Source organism: Oryzias latipes, chromosome 21 (assembly GCF_002234675.1).
Source record: "Oryzias latipes chromosome 21, ASM223467v1".
Classification (NCBI taxonomy): Eukaryota; Metazoa; Chordata; class Actinopteri; order Beloniformes; family Adrianichthyidae; genus Oryzias; species Oryzias latipes.
This window is the reverse complement of record NC_019879.2, coordinates 30144515-30164107: the sequence shown is the minus strand read 5'-3', so window position 1 is coordinate 30164107 and position 19593 is coordinate 30144515. Positions and strand designations below refer to the sequence as shown.

Sequence of the window (19593 nt, the reverse complement as noted above, 5' to 3'; positions counted from 1 at the left end):
AGGGTCATGGATGTGGGGGCTTCCTCTCAGGATCCGTTGAGGTTTCAGCTAATATTCTGCGGTGCCACATCCTGCTGCAAACATGCGAGGGGGGGGCGGGGGGTGTAAAAATGTCAGACAGGCAGGCGGTTAAAGAGGCCGGGCTGTTGAGGCTCGCGTCTCTGGGGACGGCAGGTGCAACTGCAACTGCGTGACTGGCGTGAAAACACCTGAGATGCGGCTGCAGCTGCATTTGGCTCATTGTGAGTAATGTGAGATGCTGATGCTGGAAATTAGACACACACACCCCCACCCCCATAACACATAACACAGGCAGCTCATGCAATAAAAATGATTGATAAACAAGCCCATTCAAAACATTGGTTTGTTCTCCTCATCCATTAAGAAAACCTCTGGAGCATCAACTGGATCGTACCATTTTCCTTCCTAATTCTGTTTTTCTGTTATTTTTTCTCTCTCCACCTGTGTAATAATTGTAATTATAAACAGGTCATTTGGGTGGAAAACCCCACAGAAGGAGGAGATGAAAGGGGAGTGATCATTCCCACACTGCTGTGGAACACCGTTACATTAATGAACCTCATTTTAGCTGATAAATGGTATGCTTCCGTAAAACATAAGATAAAATAGAGGTTTTTGAGATATTTCATGTTTTAAAGGGCCAAATCAACTTTTTGAGCTTTTGTTTTATTATAATCTCTAACGAAGAAAAACCCCAAAGTGGTATTTTGATCCATCAGCCTCACCAGCCCCTCCCAATCCACGAAAACGCGCGGGTCCTCACATTGTGATGTCACTAATTGAGGAACCGCCCCTTCCAGGAAGGGTTCTGCGCTGTCAGCCCCGCCCCCAGGCTAACACACACGCCCACTTTCTCTGTGGAGCTAGCAGTGATCTGCTAAGCACTTTCCTTTTTTATGCACAATGTGAACATCCATCTTTGCAGAAGTTCAGATGTTTATTTTTGCCGACGCTAGGTTGATATCATGAAATTGTCGGCACCCACATGGAGAAAAAGGCGGAGCCTCAGAACTTCCGGGTAGGAAAATGAACTCAGGAAACCAACTCATTTATTCTTCTAAACCAGCTTTGTCCCTTTTGGGGTCACGTGCTGCTGGAGCCTATCCCAGCCACTTGTGGCCAAAGGCAGGGATAACATGTTTTTGGACAGTGGGAGGGGGCCGGAGTCCCTGCAGAAAACCAACGCATGGACGGGGAGACATGCAAACTCCACACAGAAAGGTCCCTCACTGGTTTCTGTTTTAGCACCCTCCCCCCATCCGTGACACATCATCATCATATATTATATATATACGGATTTGGTTTATTCTGAAAGGCGTCTGAAAAGCAGGATCTAGGCCCTTTAAGAAGCAAACATGATGCTTTGATCGTCCTGAGAATTCTTAATGGGCTTTTTGTGATCATTATGATTTCGTTTTATCCAATCCACGGATTATAGATGTAAATTAGATGTTCCTTATTGTGCATTGTCGCTGTCAAATAGATAAATAAATGTAATAAATCTTTCCCGTCTCTTTAAAACGTTCTCTAAAAACGACCGAGGATGTTGTTTTTACACTAAAAGGTCTTCAGAGGAAGTTTTGTTTTTGAATCCCTGATTCCTCCTTTGATTAACAGCTGCTTGGGTAAACTATTACTTTTACTGGAAAAAAACATCAAAATCAACTCTTCAATCAACTACATTTCAACTGCCAAGTATGAAAATATTGATTATTTTTCTGCAAAAACATCATTTCCTCTCATCAGATTCCTGCACTTCAACCAGAGAGGCTGCTTCTCCCCAATGAGGAGGGTCAGGATTGGATTCCTCTGAGTTCTAAAGCGGGGGCTGAGCCGATCGATGCACCACCGACCAGAACCATTACAGGTCCAAATCCGTCAGACTTAACTGCAGATCACCTTATTGGGATCAAATATTGATGCAATTCTTCAGGCAACATTTGATGGACTCGCAAAGACCGTCACAACCAATGAGGCCTAAAGAAGAGACTCCGGCGGTTCTGGTTCCTATTCGGGACATAAAGAGGACCTCCAACAGTTGGACATGTGGGCGTCATCCGCCCCCTTTCTCCGTCCTCACCTCTTCGCCCTCTCCGTCCGGCCGGACGGCGTCCTCCAGCTGCAGGGGGAGGCGGGCCTCCGCCTGGCTGATGACAAAAATCTAACAGAAGAGACAAACAGAAGCACTTAGGAGAGCGAGAAACCACAGACGTTTCCATGACACACACTGAAAAACGGAAAGCACCTTCACCCAGACGGGGAGTGACAATGAAATCCATCTGAGCTGCTTCTGAAACTTACAACTGGCAGCTACTATGCCGGCGTCATTAATGTTAGCGCTTCTCAGACGGTTTGAGCTGAAACTGGACTGCATCATAGTGAAATATACGCTGGCTGACAGGCTCACACTACACACAAAAGAAACAACACAACGACATAAACCGCAGCACAACGGAAATGACGGAAAAAGAGAAAATGAGGACTCCTGAGAGCTACGTGATATTTGGACAAGATCAGGGTGTTTTCTCACTAGATAACGTAATTTCTTACTAATATACGTTTGTCTAAATATACAAATTCACCCAGCTCTCCACATACCGACATCTGCATCTAACGCTCTAAATTTACGAGAAAAAACTTGTACATTTACAAGTTTTTATCTCATAAATTTACTACTTAAAATCTCTTAGGGTTACGAGAAAAAAGTCAAAGATTAACGAGGAAAAAACGCCAAAGTTTTCCATTCATATGAGCCTAGCTTGAAGATGAAAGATGTGGAGAGTTTTGTGAAGCTTAAGATTTCAAAAACAGAGAAATTTGGAACCTTTTGGTGACTCAAAATCAGATTATTGTCAGTGTTTTCGTCTTTCCGGGGTTCGGTGTCGGTAAAGCGGAGTTTCATATGTGAAATGAGGAGGTCAGAGACACGTTTGGGTGCAGAGGACCGCTGCAGCCTTTATTCTTCTTTTCATTCACATAACCTGAAGTTCATCTGTCACATTACGTCGTGCCGAATAGTTTGAAACTGAATTGTTTTTTTTCTGCCAGTAGGAGAAAAATAGTCCTGATTTTCTCTTTTTCCGTCATTTCTGTTGTGTTGCGGTTTATGTCATTGTGTTGCGGGTAATTTCGTTGTGCTTCGGGTAATGCCGTTGCGTTGTTTCTTTTGTGTGTAGTGTGAGCCCAGTCGGCCAGCGTAGAAATATCTTGCACACCTCAAACAGAGGACACTGCTGTCGGTCCTCTACAGGGGCTCATTTTGTTTGGTTTAAACCACTTTGATCTCGTCGTTGATCTGCACGGAGGTGCTAAAGCTCAAACGGTGTGGGCCGTTGTAGGGCCACAAAACTTAGGGAAGCTCCTTTACGGTCCATTAGTAGTTATTTTATCTTTTAATGTCTGTTCTTATTTGTTTATTCTATATTTTAGGTCATTTAGAAAAGCTTTTCTGTTATTTCTTTCACTGTCCGTCCCCGTTTTCTCCTCTGGTGACTCATCTTTTTTAAATGAGTTAGAATATTATTCTTTTTTATTCTGGGTTATTTCAGAACACAAAAAATCATTAAAAAGTTGTGATTTTGTTGGTTTGTGGAGTTCTTTGTGAATACATTTGGCTGTGTCACCTGAGGTTGTGTTTCCTCAGAGAGGAGCTGTCCACCTGCTGAACTACAGTTAGACACAAAGAACGACTTTGGAGCAGAGCAGAATGACGACTTTGCTCACCCTCTCAACATGGAGCTCCACGTCCTGCTGGGAACAGCTCTCGATCTTCTGCTCCACCTTCCTCACCGCCGCCTCCACGTCTACGATGCTCTCCTTGGTGATGCTGGTGGGGCGTGACCAACAAACAGCACTTAAAAAACAAACTCAGCTAATCTCTGACCCACACGTGCAGACAAGTTCCTCTGTTTCTCATGATCCGCCGTGCAGGAGGGAACTGGGTCAGTGGTTTTTTGACGGCAGCGTTTCTCACGGCTGCTGAAACCAAACGCCTCAAAAGAATCGCCCACTTTAACCAGGTTGCAGGTTTCTCAGAGGAACCGGTTCCTGTCATCATGCTTTGGATCAAAGCAAATTCTGCAAACTGTGAACATTTGGGACTCATTTTCCTGCGTCATGGAGGACAAAAGGTAAACAAACAGGAGCAGTGGAGCTTCTTTAGAAGCTCGCATCACAGGAAAGCACCCAGACCTACAACAAAACCAACTTTAAAGCTGGGAGACGTTGCAAGAATTTCCCCAACAAACATTAAAACCCAGACATTTAACAGAAAAGCAGTGGCCGGTTTGTAATTGTGGTCCCTTGGGTTTGAGGACAATGCCGTCTCTCTGCTCGGCCCCCTCACTGAAACCCAGACCATCATCTGCGATATGAGGAACACCACCCACTGCCAAACAGGGCATGGCCAGATGGGAAACCTGCTGCAATCCGTCACCCCTCCTCATTAAAAGGCAGTAATGAGGGTCTGAACACCGGCGCGGCTGTGCCCCCCCAGCCCCATGACAGCTGCCGCTGCGGCGGCCCTTCCCATCAATACTAGATCACCAAAATAAATAAATCCCTCCTTAATAACCTCTGGAGATGCTCTCGGTGGAGCCGCGGTGTCACTCAGCGCAGCCACTCCAGCTCAGGGTGGCCACTCAGGAAACAAACGTGATCTCTGGATACAGAAGGAGCCACATCAGGGTTCAGATAAACTATTAACTCAATTCCCCCCTCTAAAGTAAGGGTTTTTGTGCAGGGCGTCTCAATGGCTGAAACGGTGACACACCCTTTATCGCCAAAGGAAATTAAAAAAAAAGACCTCGAGTCAAGCTCGGTCTAACGGAGGGAACCCGACCAACGGCGCTCCGGGTGTCTAAAGTTAATAAACGCTGCGGAGCCCAAAACCGTTTGGACACACAATCCAAGAAGGATGGCTTTCCTACGACGCCATCTCTGCCCCATCTAAGATTATGCATGGATCTTTCTAATCCGGGGTCTTACTCAGCTAATCTATCATTGCAGCAAAGTGTGTGAAAGGAGATACGAGGCAGAGAGCAGCGGGAACTCGCCACGCCACCTGCTCCGGCTGATGAATATAAAGCAGGATCTATGGACCACCGCTCCGCTCAGAGGCTCACTCGGGTCTCCACCAAACACCGGAATGACTCTGCTGCTTTTCCGTGTCCATGTTCGACGGTTTCCAAGGCAACAGCCCCACACTTTCATTTGTTTTGAGGTCAGGCAGCAGCAACAGTTTTACAACACAACGGTCACACCACAATGTTGCAGAACAAGAATGAGGAACGAGCAAACGTAAACAAAATTAAGGAGGGGCTGTTCCATCCACACCTTTCACCCCGTTTGAGTTTTCCTTGTGAAGATTGGACAAACGACCAACCAACGGGGGCTTGGTAAAACCTGAAGCACCCGTTCTATGTGCCTATCAGTCTGACATCACTGGAACCGGAATCTCGGGCCGTTCTTCCCGACAATGCTGCTTCGGTTCGCTGACGTCTGCAGTCGTCGGTTCAGCTCTGAATAACTATGAACCCTGTTACATCAGTCTAATCAGGAGCTTTTACAACTTGACTAAACCGTGTCGTCCAGCCAATTTTGTCATCCGATGTTGATTTGCTGCCATGTTGGAGACACCAGAATCAGTTTAAAACTGAGCACAGCTGTCACTTTGGTCCAGTTTTTCCACCTGAATGCAGCTTTGGAGTCTAAAGAGAAACACAGGATTGCTGTTTAAATAAAGAGCCAATCCTTTTCCACCTTCACCTTGAGGTTAAACCATCTATTTCTGGGAAGATTGAAAGTTTCCTTGAGTTAAAGAAAATGTGAATAATCTTTGTCGCTGCAAAATATTGGCCTCCAAATTCTTCAGAAAATGACCTTCTGATAAATACTTTGGATATTTTTGCTTGTATCAGAACTCTTTCAGCTAAAACAACATTGAATCATAAAACTGAGCTGAAGGATGCTGCTTTTCTCTGTGGGCTAAAGGTTCTGAGCTAAAGTCCGTCTCAAGACGACCCCGCAGATAAAGTGCAGATGGACTAAATGCCCTCCAAGAACGGAGGCAGCCGTCCAGAGCTCTCCTTTACTTCAGCCGGCAGCTAAAAGCCCATTCTGGCATCTTCCCTCATGAGGTGAAGTGTAACTGTCACGACCATGAAAGAACCACGTTTGTGCCTCATTTATGGTTCCTCCAGTGAAAGTTGAAGTCTTCCACAGAAAATGGAGAATTTTCCTTTTTATTCACGTTTTTCCCTTTTCTACTACAAGGTTTATGCCTTTGTTTCCAAAGAGCGTGACGTTCTTGTGGAGCAAAGCTTCTTCAGCTTTTATTTTACTTTAATTATGAATGTTTAAAACATTCAGGGAAAAATGAACCGCTGTTTGGTCTAAAATAAAAACTGGAGCCAATATCCAAAGATAAACTGAACACGTCCTTCAAAAAGCCAGAAGGACTAACATTTGAGATGCCTTCAGGAGATCACAGGAAGATTTTCTCAGAGACATACCGTCTAAATAAAACATTTTCATAACTAAGTCAACTTACAGGTCATGAGGTGTGAAAGCTGACAAACACGCGAAACGCAGATGTGTTTTGGGGAAATACAACTGCAAATCTTTTTCAGGAGATTGATTGACTGTCGTTTCATAGAAGGAAACAGAAAGAGGGTTTTTGAGCAGAGCTGATGCTGCCGTCAGCTTCCAGCTCCAATAAAGACGTCTTTGACGTTCAGCAGCCACTGCATTGCCAAACGTGAGCATCAACTGCCTCTTTTTGTGCGGTCGATTGCAGCGGCGGGTGTCACCCTTTTTACTAATTAAGCAACATTTTTTGGAGAAGCTGCATAATAATTAAGGTCTTCCACGTTTAATTCGTTAAACACTGGGTGTATGCCTGTTTAGAAACCAAAGATATTTCAGTCCAATGCAGTTGCATCATGCAGTTACTCCATATGTCTGGACGTCAGCAGACCCTTGAATGGCGTCGGCGGTAAAAAGCTGCGTTTGAGCTCCTCACATGACTAACGACGCTCGCCACTGGAGTGGCTTGAGGAAGCGCTGGGTTAACACCCGTCGCCTCCGTCAAGAGGCAGCCTGCGCTGTCAGGTGAAAAATGATTGATTTGCAACCCCTCCCCATCACTCTCCCCCTCCCCCCTTCTTCCAAATGCGGATCAGTGGGCGATTAGGGCCCGGCGTTTTCCCACCATTGTTTTTTTTGCTTTGTTTTCTTTTTGCCATGTGTGACAGGAAAAACGGCAGCGGCGACTCACTTTGCAGCGAACTTGACCATCTGCTTGCTGGCACGGTCTCCCACGGCGACCAGCGCCTGCACGTTGAACTGCTGCTGACGCAGGACCAAGAAGCACTGCTTCCCTGAAAGCAACAATAGAGCAAAGATGAAGCAGGGGGGGGGGCACGTTTGAAGCTGAGATCCCATGACGGGGGGGGGCTGTGTGTGACCAACAGGGCATCCCACAGCTGCAGGGGGGGTGACGTTTGTGAAGGAGCTTTGTCTTTAAAGAGCTCTGTGTGGAGAAAGTGTGATTGCTACCTTTTTATCACACAAACACACACCTGGGAGGACGGCAAACATGTTTTGTCAGCAGAAGGAGGCAGTGGGACCACCCAGATTGGTTTGCCGTTTGCGAGGAGGCAGGCAGGCGGGGAGGGGGGGATAATAGCCCTGCCAAACTCCCACCGACAGATACACCTCATCCCACAACCAATCAGGATGTTGTTCTGCTCACATGAACTTCCTACGGCGAGCAGCGAGAATGAAAACACGAGTGGAAAGGAAGTGACTCTTGACTCTGGAAGTTATCTTGAGAGGAAACAACAAGAGGGCCGTCGTCTTTATACGCCGTTGTTTTTGGAGGAGGTGGAATCAGCGGGCAGAGCTCTGACGGTTCCTTCTATTCAAATAGGAGAGTGTTGTGAAGCTGGAACACAAACAGGCTGGCAGCAAAAGAAGCGCCAGGTTGTGAAATCAAAGAAAGACACAAAAAAAGAGGGCAGGTAGAGCAGATTTACTACTTTAAACTCTCTAACCTAAAGATTTGAGCACATCAGGACTTAAATGGCAGCAATCAAACTTTCAGACGCCACATGAATATTTGACTTTAGCAAAGTACATGAACGAATTAAAAAAAGGACAAAATAAGAGTCAAAGAACCAGGAAGGTATTCTAATTTAACCAGAAATATCAAAACTCCTTAAACACTCATTCCGATCATCTTTTCAAAGCGTTCCCAGTGGACTTTTAGTTATGATTTTGCTGTTTTGAGTTCAAATCAGAAAACCTGTCATTTTCTAGGACATAGTTTCTACAGAGCGGCAGGAGTTCATAGGACGTTTGCCTACATCTAAAAATGATGCATTTCTGCTCCAGATTCACAAAAACTTCTGTAAAGAAATAGTTAAAAATACCATTTTAAGCGTAATTTTCTTAATATATGACCTCCATTATGAGAAAAATTCCTGTTAAAAACAGCAAAAAGTGGATCTTTAATGGGTTTGGGGGGTTCATTTAGTTTCACTTTTTTTAGGAGATCTAACCGCTGTAGTTTCCTGCAGATCACTGTATGCTGTTTATGTTAAAAAAAAAGAAACTGAACAGAAGAACAGAATGTGTGTGTGTTTGGGGGGGGTCCTCACCTTTGGCTCGGCTGGTGTGGACTCGAGCTCGGAGCCAAATCAGCTGGTCGGCCTTCTCAGGAGTGAGGTCTTGGACTCGCACCAGCTTCCTGTCTGGCTCAGAAGCAAACATGAACATTTCATTTCTCCTGCTCACATCCCAGCGCACCGTCACCAGGTGAGCGTGCGAGCGTGCGTGTGCACGTCCACAATAAAACACTCAAATTACAGGCATGTCTGATAACGAAGACGCAGCGGTGGGGCCCTCTGAGGGCTTCCTGACAAACAGGCTCTGGTTTCAGCCGCATCACTCCAAGGCACGGCCCCCTCCAGAAGAGGCAGCCACCGAGGCGGCATCGGGGAAAACCGAGCCGCCCCCCCGTTAACCCACATGAAAGCCCTCCCCGCGCGGCCCGGTCCCTGCGGCGGAGCGCGGGGGGAGGGAGGGAGGGAGGCCCTGCTTTGTCTGCGGCGACTGGACATGAAACAGCTGATGGACGACGGCTTCGACCCAAAAGTTCTTGTCCTTGACGGCGCTTTTCGAGTTTCGGTGCAGCTTCTATCCCTGCAGAGACGTTGCATGGCAGCGTACTCTTAAGGAAATGAACTAAACAAATAAAAGCAAGAAAAACTCACGTTTGGTAAATATTTTCTCAGTAAAAATGCTTTGTGGAAATGAATCTTACATCATAAAAGCCTGTTCACTTCCCCGATGAATGGGTTATTCTTGTAGGAAGTACACATGGTGGGATGAGTGAGCTGTGCTGCTTAGAAAGTGGCAAACTGGCTGTTCACTATTCAGTTTAATGTATGATTAAAATATACACAATAGAAACAAACAATAAATGAGTTATTCTCACCATAAAGTTTGAAAAATACCAAAAGCTTTTGAAAGTGTTTTCGTGGAAGCCGCCATTTTGAAACGAGCAGGAAAAGCGGTTCTACTGCCCCTAGTGGAACGATGAGGCACCACAGGAGAGAAAACATGGACCGAGTTCTATACAATGAGTTGTTCAAGGGTCTAAATCCTGCTTTTCTTAAGCCTTTCAGAGTAAACTATATCCACATACATGATCATAATTTACAGATAATTTCACTACCCAGTAGTATGACGACTCGATCTCTGAGGCTCCGCCTTTCACTCCTTGCGGGTGCCGCCAATTTCATGACATCATGACATTCTGAATAGCGTTTCTTTTTTAACCATCCAATCGTCTAACCCAAAAAAATGATGGCACAATGAACATTGTGGAGTTAGAGGAATTTCCGACTCCATTGAATGTTGCCAACAAAGAACTGATCTACCAAAAACCACATCACTCTTCTTTTTTTCCCCATTTAAAACTTTAACTTCATTTACAAGTAACTTGTTGTTCGTCGCAAATGCCTTTTAGCTGAAACAACAGCAGAGAGCGACTCACAACACATGGAGTGAAGCGTCAAACATTTCACGCTGTGCAGCATCATAAGTCAAAGGAAATTATTCCCACTTCAATTAAGGCATCCCTGTTCTGGAATATTGGAGATTAATAAACAGAAAGCCTCTTTTTAAAGACCGTATGACAGACGGAAAGTTATGTAAGAAGCTACTGCTTGTAGATAGGATCGATCTTTTTTGTTATGTTAATGTGTTTTTCACACTCTGGGCGTCAAAATAACTTCGTTCCACTGAGGCGCAACGTCTCTCTTCATGGACTGGACTGCCATTGATCCAAAGTGATGCAGTGAAGCACGAACGTTTAAAACGTTCAAACGTTGACGCAAAGTTCGACTGTCATTCGCTTCTGAACCTCTCCAAATGTCCCCTTCTACTGTTTTTTTCCAACAATAAGTGAGTGTTTGGGTTGGTCGCTGGTACTAACCCAGTTTTTGTTGCGACTGGACCAAAGCTGACACACCATATCGGTCCTTGGCGAAGTCCTTAAGGAATAAAAGCAAAGAGAAAAGTGTCCATAAGCAAGTTCTGCCTCTGTGATTTCACTTGTTTCTGACGTCTGTCTGTCTGCTTCATCGGAGATAACAGACAGACAGATAATGGGTCTTATCGTCTTCTTGGCTAAAAGCTGTGAGAACCGCAGGAATGCCTGCAGGTATTTGCACACAAACGGCTGGAACGGCGTGCACCGGAGGAATCAAGGGTAAGGAGCTGGTGTTGGAGGACGACTGCTGGTATCTGTGGGTGGTACTTACATCTTCCTCGGTGCTTTGTTGCTCTGCAGCCTGCAACACAAGAAGGCGACAGGGAAGTTAAGGTCTGCTGCCATCAGACATTCCTCCTGTTATTTCCTGCATATTTGGTGAAAAACACAAGATGCTCCAAAACTTTGACGTCAAATGGGGGGAACTTTTCACAACAACAGCCTTGTAATTTGTGTTTTTCATCCTGCGCCATTGGAGGATTTGAATAAAATCACAAAATCATAGCCCCGACTAAAAGCCTCAAAACACTGCAAAGCCCTTTCCCAGAATTTTTTGTACCCATCACATCAATGAGGAATGGCAGAAGGGGATATTACTAGGTAATAGAAGCGTGTAAGTGGACAGATATTCTTTATTTCTGCACAGACTTAAAGGTGAATGACTTCCATAGTGGGATGAGATCGAGCCCCACCAATGCTACACTTCCATTTTCTATGCAAATTAATATTGGTGCAGGGAAGTGGCTGGTGGCAGTGAAGTGAATTGGAATCGGCCATCCTTGATATGATAATCCCATCACATGATGGATGATACTGCAGCCTGTGATCAACCAAATCCTGGGAGTCTATAGCTAGGAAACGATAGAGCCGCATCCATGCCTCAGAGGTGATGTGAGTTTGCAGAAAAGACTTCAGAGCTGAAAGTGACACAAACCAACAGGCAAACAATGCTCTCGCCTCCCAGGTGCCGCCTCGGGAAGACACACGGCGGCGTGTGACAGCAGCAACAGCTGCATCCTCCGTGAAACCAGGTGGAGCGGGTAACCTCAGCTGGAGAAGCTTCACCTCTCAAAGAGTCATGACAGCGGGGCACACGTTGTCCAACTCCATCAATTAATTGATTTAGACATCTTTATCTTCTCTCTGGGAATTCTGATCGAGGAATTTCATTCTATTCTAGTACCAAACTTTCTGCACCACAAGGTGCACCGTATTATGAGGCGCATGCTTGTACATCAGGTCTAAAAGATACAGTTATGGAAGCAAAACAGTGAGTTTAGATGAACTTCCATTTCCCTATTTAACATCCATCCATCCATCCATCCATCAGTCCATCTTCTTCCTCTCATCTGGGACCGGGCAGCAGCCTAAGCAAAGATGCCCAGACTTACTTCTCCCCCCGCACTTCCTCCTGTTCCTCTGGGGCAGGGGTCGGGAACCTTTTTGGCCAAGAGAGCCATAAACGTCACATATTTTTAAATTTACTTTCCAAAGAGCCATACATTATTGTAGTGTCCCTTTCCCACACTGAGGCACGGAGACTTAACCTCTTTCAGGGTTCTTTATTCTGGTTACTGTAGACCGCAACAAACGCCGTACAATTATTTCAGCAACTCCTCAATCTCTCCCGCCGAGACGAGAGCACTTCTCCCAACTTTATGCTTCCCTGCTCCAGCCCTCCCATTTCCCTTATTCGGCCCATAGCTGAACCCTATTGGTCCAAACTCCCCAACGACAGGCTGAGTGACGGACCTGAGGGCCAATCAGATCTCTGCATGATGAATGCAAATGAACTCCGGAACTTTTAACGCGACCGAACAGCCACCCAGTTAAGCTCAGTCCGCTACAATATGTTTAAAACTAAAAATACCAGTGAATGTCTGCATTTGATGTAATTTCAACACTTTTAAAGTACAATAAGTCTGTGGATTCTTTTTCAATAACATTGTTAAGGCCCGTTCACACCGGGACGAATTTCGCCAGCGATTTTCGCCGACGTTTAACGCCTCGTGACTAAACAAAGGGCACCAATGAGAGTGTGCACACCGACGCGAAAAAACGGCACGCGTCAAAGCGTCAAAAAAAACGCCTCGGGTTCGTTTTTTTTTTTGACGCCTTGCGTCGAAATCTATTCGACCAATGAGAATGGCGCTTTTGCACACGTGTCTGGAACTTCTGAAGTTACAGTAAAACACAACTTGGGGGCGCTCAAACACAAAACTGCCTTGCTGAGCACACATACCAGCGAAGAAGATAGACGCCTAGTAGCGTCTACACTGCCGCGAAGAAATAAGGACGGACATTCTAAAATATCCCCGAACCAAGCACCAGTTGGAGCTACTGGTGCTTGAAATATTCATGTTTTCTTTGTATGATTCTGACAAGCGCGTAAATACTTGCTCTCTTCTTATGAGTGAAAAGCGACTTTAAGAAGCGTAAAGTTGCGCAGCGTCACCTTGTGTACAGGAGTATTTCTGTTTACATTAAGCGCCATCTAATGTCAGGGAATGAAATTGCATGTTCGCTCGGCTCATCGTCAGCGAAAATCACCTGGGTGTGAACACAAAAAACGTGGCGAAAAACGCTGGCGAATAACGCCTGGCGAATATTCGTCCCGGTGTGTACGGGCCTTTATGCTGTTGCTAATAAATGATGAGTATTTCTTAGCATTAATGTGACTCTGGTGCTGGGTGGTGGTTTTGCTGATGGTCTAGTCCGGTTGATACGTGGTGAGTTTAAGCTTCATGCAGGCGTTGAGACTTCCATCCGTTAACCGTGATCGTAGGTTGGTCTGAATGTTCTTTAGATGTAAGAAAGATTGCTCACATGCAGACGTGGAGACAAACACACACTCACGCTGCAGCGAGTGACGGGTTGTGTGTTTTAAGTTATGACAATGTGCCCACTACCCCCCCCCCCTCTTCCTCACATCCCGTCCCTGCAACTGCGCCGCTCTTTCTCAGAGTACTTTTGTATTACAGATGAGGCGTTTTAAGACAGTAAGCAGCGACTATCATTTGTCATGCTCTGTTAAACCGTGCAATGGGGGAAGTATGGCATTTCCAAAGCGCTGATGGCTCCGTACGAAGCGCGTTTCACGGGAAATAACAGCTTCCTAAATGAGCTCGTATTTATCGGGCGAGAACCGCAAACAAGCTGGTAGCAGGAGGAGACACGTGGGGCGGCTTCAATAAACACTCCGGTTGTCCAGAGTGGTCTTCTACCGGGGACTTGACGTCCCGCGGGGCAGACAGCGACTTTGTGATGACAGAGTTTGCCCTCAGTGAATTTAAACACACGTCTGCAGTGACGTATGTATCAGAGGATGTCCGATTGGCCATTCTGCATGTCAATCAAGTCCCGTAATTCTCGGTGAGGATTTTGATTGGCTGGTGGATTTTTTAGAAGTATTTTTTTTTATTTATCTTTCCTGGCCTGCGATCTACCCTCATGTCCTTGAAGATTGACCGGTCGATCGCGATCGACATAATGAGCACCCCTGGACTGGTCTAATGAAAAAAAGATTTTATAATTAAAAAATTGTCTGCGAGCCACATGTGACCATCAAAAGAGCCATAGGTTCCAGACCCCTGTTCTGGGGGGACCCCGAGACGTTCCCAGGCTAGCAGAGAGACAGTCTCTCCATCGGTCCTGGGTCTTCCCCAGGGCCTCCGCACAGTGGGACATGCCCGACACGCCTCCCCAGGGAGATGTCTGAGCCACCTCAACCACTAGATGTCTGAGCCACCTCAACTGGCTCCCTTCAATGTGGAGAAGCAGCAGTTCTACTCCGAGCTCTCACCGACTGGCCGCGTAGAAATAAGTGGATGAACATTTTTTCTCTATGGGTTCACTAAGCCGTCTACGACCTTGATATTTCCAGGGGGTCATCTGTGTGACTGAACAAGTTTGACCGTTTTCGCCCGCAGACAGCCCATATCCACCCAAAAAAAGGGCTATTGTGATTACGGCTCTATGAAGGGAAAAATGGCATTTGATGTTAAAGGAAATGTTTATGTTAAGGCACTAATCTCACAAAGAAATTCCAGACATTTAGATGACGATGCAGAGTTTCTTCACAATGATCAGAGGTTTCCCTCCTTTACTTAAGTGGAACTTTGGGACTGTGTTGTGAGGAAATGAGTCTATAGCTTGCTGAGAAACAAGAGCAACAGCTCTAGTTGTTGACCGAGCCCATTGTTGTCATGGTGACGACTCGTTTCCATCCTCATGCCTCATTGACAAACTGAAAGCCGTCAGCGGCTCATTTGCTGTTCATCTGGTCCTCTGAGCCTTCATGAGGCGAATTCATGCTCCGCCACAAATCAGACATTCACCAGGTCGTTTTACAGTTGTCACAGTTCAGCTATCTTAGCTGAACTTTTGTTGCGTGTGATCGGTCAAACATTTGAAGGGGGTGTGGTCAATGTGAAAATCAGATTTCTTTGCGGCGATGCATTACAAACACAAGAGGAGGGCAGAAAGAACTGACCTGACTTATGATTTGACAGACGTCAACGTGAACCTTTTTCCAATCGCATTGACTTTTGCCCGATGCCACGGTTCCAAACCCTACTCCTCAAGTGGCCCTGTCCTGCAAGTTTGACTCGTTTCGTTGATCTAACCCACAGCTCCATGATAGATACAAGGACTCAGGTATTTCAGGGTTGGGAAGTGCCAGCTTACGGTAACAATCTTCTTCCTTCTCTGCTTTAACTGTACTCTTCTCTTCATCAACCCAAACACAGACGTTTTAGGGTGGACCTGAGGTTCTACAACCAACCTTTTCTTGGCCAGAAAGACATTTGTTCTCCCAGTTCAGAACCAATGTCTTCTTTTGGACAAAGTGAGCTGACCTTAAAGTCCACTTGAATTTCAAATAAAAACAAGTTTAAGTGCAATTATATCATTTATATGAGTCCTTTGTCCTTGTCCATCACTAACCAACCTGGGAAATGAACTGACTGGTAACCTTCCACCTGACCTCCTCAGGAAGTCTTGATGTGTCTGAGTACAGAGTCCACCGATGGTTTATCGTTTAAAACTGAACCTGTCTTTAGATCCAAGTCTTGTTACTGACTCTGTCAGCGCCGGCAGACTTGATCTGGTCTGAAGTGGCTTTAAGGAGGATAGCAGTGGGTGGAGGTAGTTACAAACTTTCTATGCCACAGCGTCTTTCCCACAATCCCACCGTGCAGTTCAAAGAGTTTCAATGGGACGGTATGTGACCTGTTTTTCGGAAAGTGTGTGGAATGGCTAACATCTATGCTAGCTGCTCATCCAGGGAGAAAATAGAACTTTGAGGGGACATAAACAGCAAAAAAGACAGGAATACTTAAACAATGGACACTTTGCCTCCCCCCTGCCGCCATACCAACCCCGCTGGGCTCACAATGCCGCCATAACAGCACGTCACAGCTGTTTAAGGGAAGTGAAACATCAAAGCACAGTAGAGAAAAAAAACACCACTACTGACCACTTTGGCCTGTTTCTCAGCCTTCTTTGCAGCTTTCTCCGCTTCCTTCTGCTGTTTCTTCAGAGCTTTCTTTGACTGAGCCTGCTGGTCCTCCTCCGCCGCACTGGAACAGGAAGAAACACACGCCGTAAACAGAAAAGCCACCTTCCGCCCCCAGCCTCTCCTCCATCCCATCAGGAAGTAGTTGACTGCCTGGGAAAACTAATTCCGAACCATCACCACGTCCAGCTTTTAAGTGGTGATAACTGAAATCCCATTGTTCTTTCAACCAAAACAGCTGGAGTCAGAGTGAGTGGATGATGGACAGGTGGCAGCGGGGCCTTACCAAGAACCTGATCAGAAAAGGGTTAATATTTCCACACTGTTGGTAAAGAGTAAAACAAACATTCTGATACTACTTTTGATTTATGTCTTTACTACGTTCCAAATAAACTATTTCTGCGACTCAAGAAAGCACCAAACTGTGGTTTAGTTAGTTATTAAAACTGTCGTTTGTCCAACAGTAATGTACTCGCATTGTGGGTCAAAGAATAAGAGGAAATAAAAGCTGAAGCAGCCATAAATCTGCAGATAAAAGGCCTTCTTTCATAAAGTGTGGACCTTTCACTTCTATAATTATGTAGGGGATTGAATGAGCACGGTTTGGTGGAAAAACATCCACAAACAGCAGGTGTCAGAACCTGAAGGAAGCCCACGGGCACTGCGTCGTTAATCACAGGAAATAACACAACAGCAAAGCTAGATCAAATAAAATCCCCAACATGCGACTTCCAAGGAAGGTCATTAGACTAAAACTGTACTTCCTTCCAATGAGCCAAATAAACCTGGAACAAACGACCACAGCCCACAATGTAGGGAGAAGCAGTGGAGCGTAAAAATACAGCGATAAGGTGCAAAAACAGATCAATGAAGCTCCAGTCTGGATCAGTTTTGTTCCACCAACCAATGAAGCGAGAATATCCGTTTTTCCAATGAGACCAGAGTGAAGAACTGAGGTGCTACCGACTCAAAACGACGGATTAAAGACCTGCTGGGAAGAATCTTACAGAACTAGACTATGTCTGAATTCACTCACTGCACCCCAACAAAGAAAAGACTAGGGCCCTGTATTTTAATGCTATTCGGAACATTGACTGTTTATAAGAACTGGACTGATTGAACCCTCCCCCCTGGCACTCCAAACAGGAAGTACCTGCTGGCTCCAAGAAGCCAAACTCCCATAGACTCAACTGTTACTCTGTTGGTCAGAATAACCATTTCTGCTCTGAAACCTTTTATTTAAAACATCTTCTTAATAATCCTAATTTTTTTTCACGTTATATTTTTCCGTAGTTCAAGTTATTTAACTTATAGACTGACCGATCAGATGCCTCAATAAAAGTAGGTGGAGCCTGTTGGCCCCCACGTCCCACGTTTAAAACATTAGACAGATTTTGTGAAACCTGCTCGCAAAAGTGGTAGGGGCGTGGCTTTCCAACAAGCTCACTCCTAATTGGTGAAAATGGTTGCCATAGAAACTCAGACCAATGACTGCTACTGACGACATCTGGCTCCAACATGGCAACGTCCATACTGCGGGGAAAAAAGGCGACTGAATTGACAACATTTGGTTGGAGCCGAAATTTTTTCTGGGTGACATCATACTTGCTCCCTCCAGTTCTCTAATACAGTCAATCGGACAGATTTTTACTACTTTTTCTTCACTGCAATTACGCCGTCAACCATTTTCCAAAGTGAAAAACTTATAAATATGAACATTTTACAAAGACTATTTATGAATCCACTGTGTTTTATGAGGAAATCTTGGATAATTCATTAAAAAAATTTCATTTCATTCATTATTTTCGAATGAAAAATAATTCAAACGCAATGCATTGTGGTCTATCTTCACCAAATTAGACAGCTTTGATGCATCAGGAATTTTAGATTCAGACACCAACTACATATGGAACTAAGCAGTGAATAGTGAGGGAATTCTGACACAAACTTAGACTGAATCTACGAGGTGCACCTGTTGATGTTCTGTAATATCTCAGCACACGTCACAGTTCCTGATTGATGGATTACCTGGTGGAAAGGTGGAGGCAACTTTCTCAGTTAACATATTTCTAACAACATAAATAAATAAAAGTCGATGTCAAGTTTAAATGTAATGGTTATTAATACAGATTTAGGATTTCTAGAACAAAACAGGACACGCATTTCTAACATAATGATTTTTTTTTGGATTCGGAAAACTAAATAATAAGAGCATAATAGTTTGTAAATATCCAACAAAAGGTTGTTTTATTTCAGCTTTGCAGGTGTTTCATTCACCAGAAACACTCTATGTGTGCTTTTACCCTGGTTCATTCTGTAAAGTTTTATTTTAAACAGTGTAACTGTATCATCTCATGATTGGTCAAACTGACGCAATCAGCACGTATTAGCTAAACCAGCACATGCTAGCCGCGCGAGACTCGTCCTGAAGCCTCGCGGCGGGTTGAGCATTTCCGCTGTCGCCGTTTCTAACTTCATTCTTACCTCTGCGCGCTTTCTTTCGTCATGACGAGCTCTCTTTAGGAGCAAAAAATGCAACGAAATCAGTCCCAACTGACTGCTAGGCTAAACATCAGCTGTTCACAGCGCGCACGCACACCGGAAGAAACAGCTGTGAATTCCGGCGAGAAACAAGGGATCAACTTCCGTTCCGCTCGACTTGTACACAGAATCAGCAAAGTTGTAAACACTTTGAGAATACGTTCTGTGCTTAAAATGAGGACATTACACATAAACTAAATGCATTTGCAAAATAATCATATAAAATAATAACTGTTGTATTTAGACCGAAAATAGTTTTTTTGTTTATCATTCCCAGGAACCTTTCTTTCTTTCTTTCTTTCTTTCTTTCTTTCTTTCTTTCTTTCTTTCTTTCTTTCTTTCTTTCTTTCTTTCTTTCTTTCTTTCTTTCTTTCTTTCTTTCTTTCTTTCTTTCTTTCTTTCTTTCTTTCTTCAAAATCTGCCACCAAGCAACTTCTTATGTTGTTTTATTAGTCAAAAATGATATTATAAGCTCATTTAATGTGAAATTCCTCTCATTCAGAAGTCTAATCTTTGCCACTTATTGTGGTCACCCGACAACATATAACTAATTATACAACACACCTAGACGAACAACCAAACGTGTTTTTTTAATGAGCCAAATAATTCAATTACCATTGTCCACAAAACAGGCCCCTCAGAAAAAAGTCAAAACATTTGTCTCTTATAGGCACACTTTCTTTAAATAAGCAACAAAAAAGGAAAAATAATTATCCAATGGTGTAAAAAAGTTATCTTACCAAGAATTCTTACTTTAAGAAAAAAACTTCAGTCACTAAGATGTTGAGATTACGATTATTTTGGAATTGAAAAACTTTCTTGACAGGAGTATTGCTCTGTCAAGACAGAGAATAAGACACATTTTCTTGAAACAAACTTTTTCATTTTTATTTCTTTAGATTCAGTTTTTGCAGTGTGTGGGGCTACTTTTCCACACTGGAAACAACTTCCACACTTT

At 44.5% G+C, this 19593-nt stretch overlaps 1 protein-coding gene across 1 annotated transcript in view; it reads right to left on the bottom strand.

The window, feature by feature from the left end:
• The window catches only part of dars (aspartyl-tRNA synthetase), a 29059-nt gene extending 10343 nt beyond the window's left edge, over positions 1–18716 (bottom strand). The window contains exons 1-8 of the mRNA XM_004086925.4: positions 18579–18716; positions 16056–16158; positions 10851–10880; positions 10523–10580; positions 8682–8774; positions 7298–7400; positions 3745–3847; positions 2102–2182 (exon numbers count right to left, since the gene is read on the bottom strand). Coding sequence (XP_004086973.1) covers positions 2102–2182; positions 3745–3847; positions 7298–7400; positions 8682–8774; positions 10523–10580; positions 10851–10880; positions 16056–16158; positions 18579–18601 — 594 coding nt within the window. The 5' untranslated portion in view covers positions 18602–18716. The remainder of the gene's footprint in view (positions 1–2101; positions 2183–3744; positions 3848–7297; positions 7401–8681; positions 8775–10522; positions 10581–10850; positions 10881–16055; positions 16159–18578) is intronic.
• Positions 18717–19593: the final 877 nt, after the last annotated feature.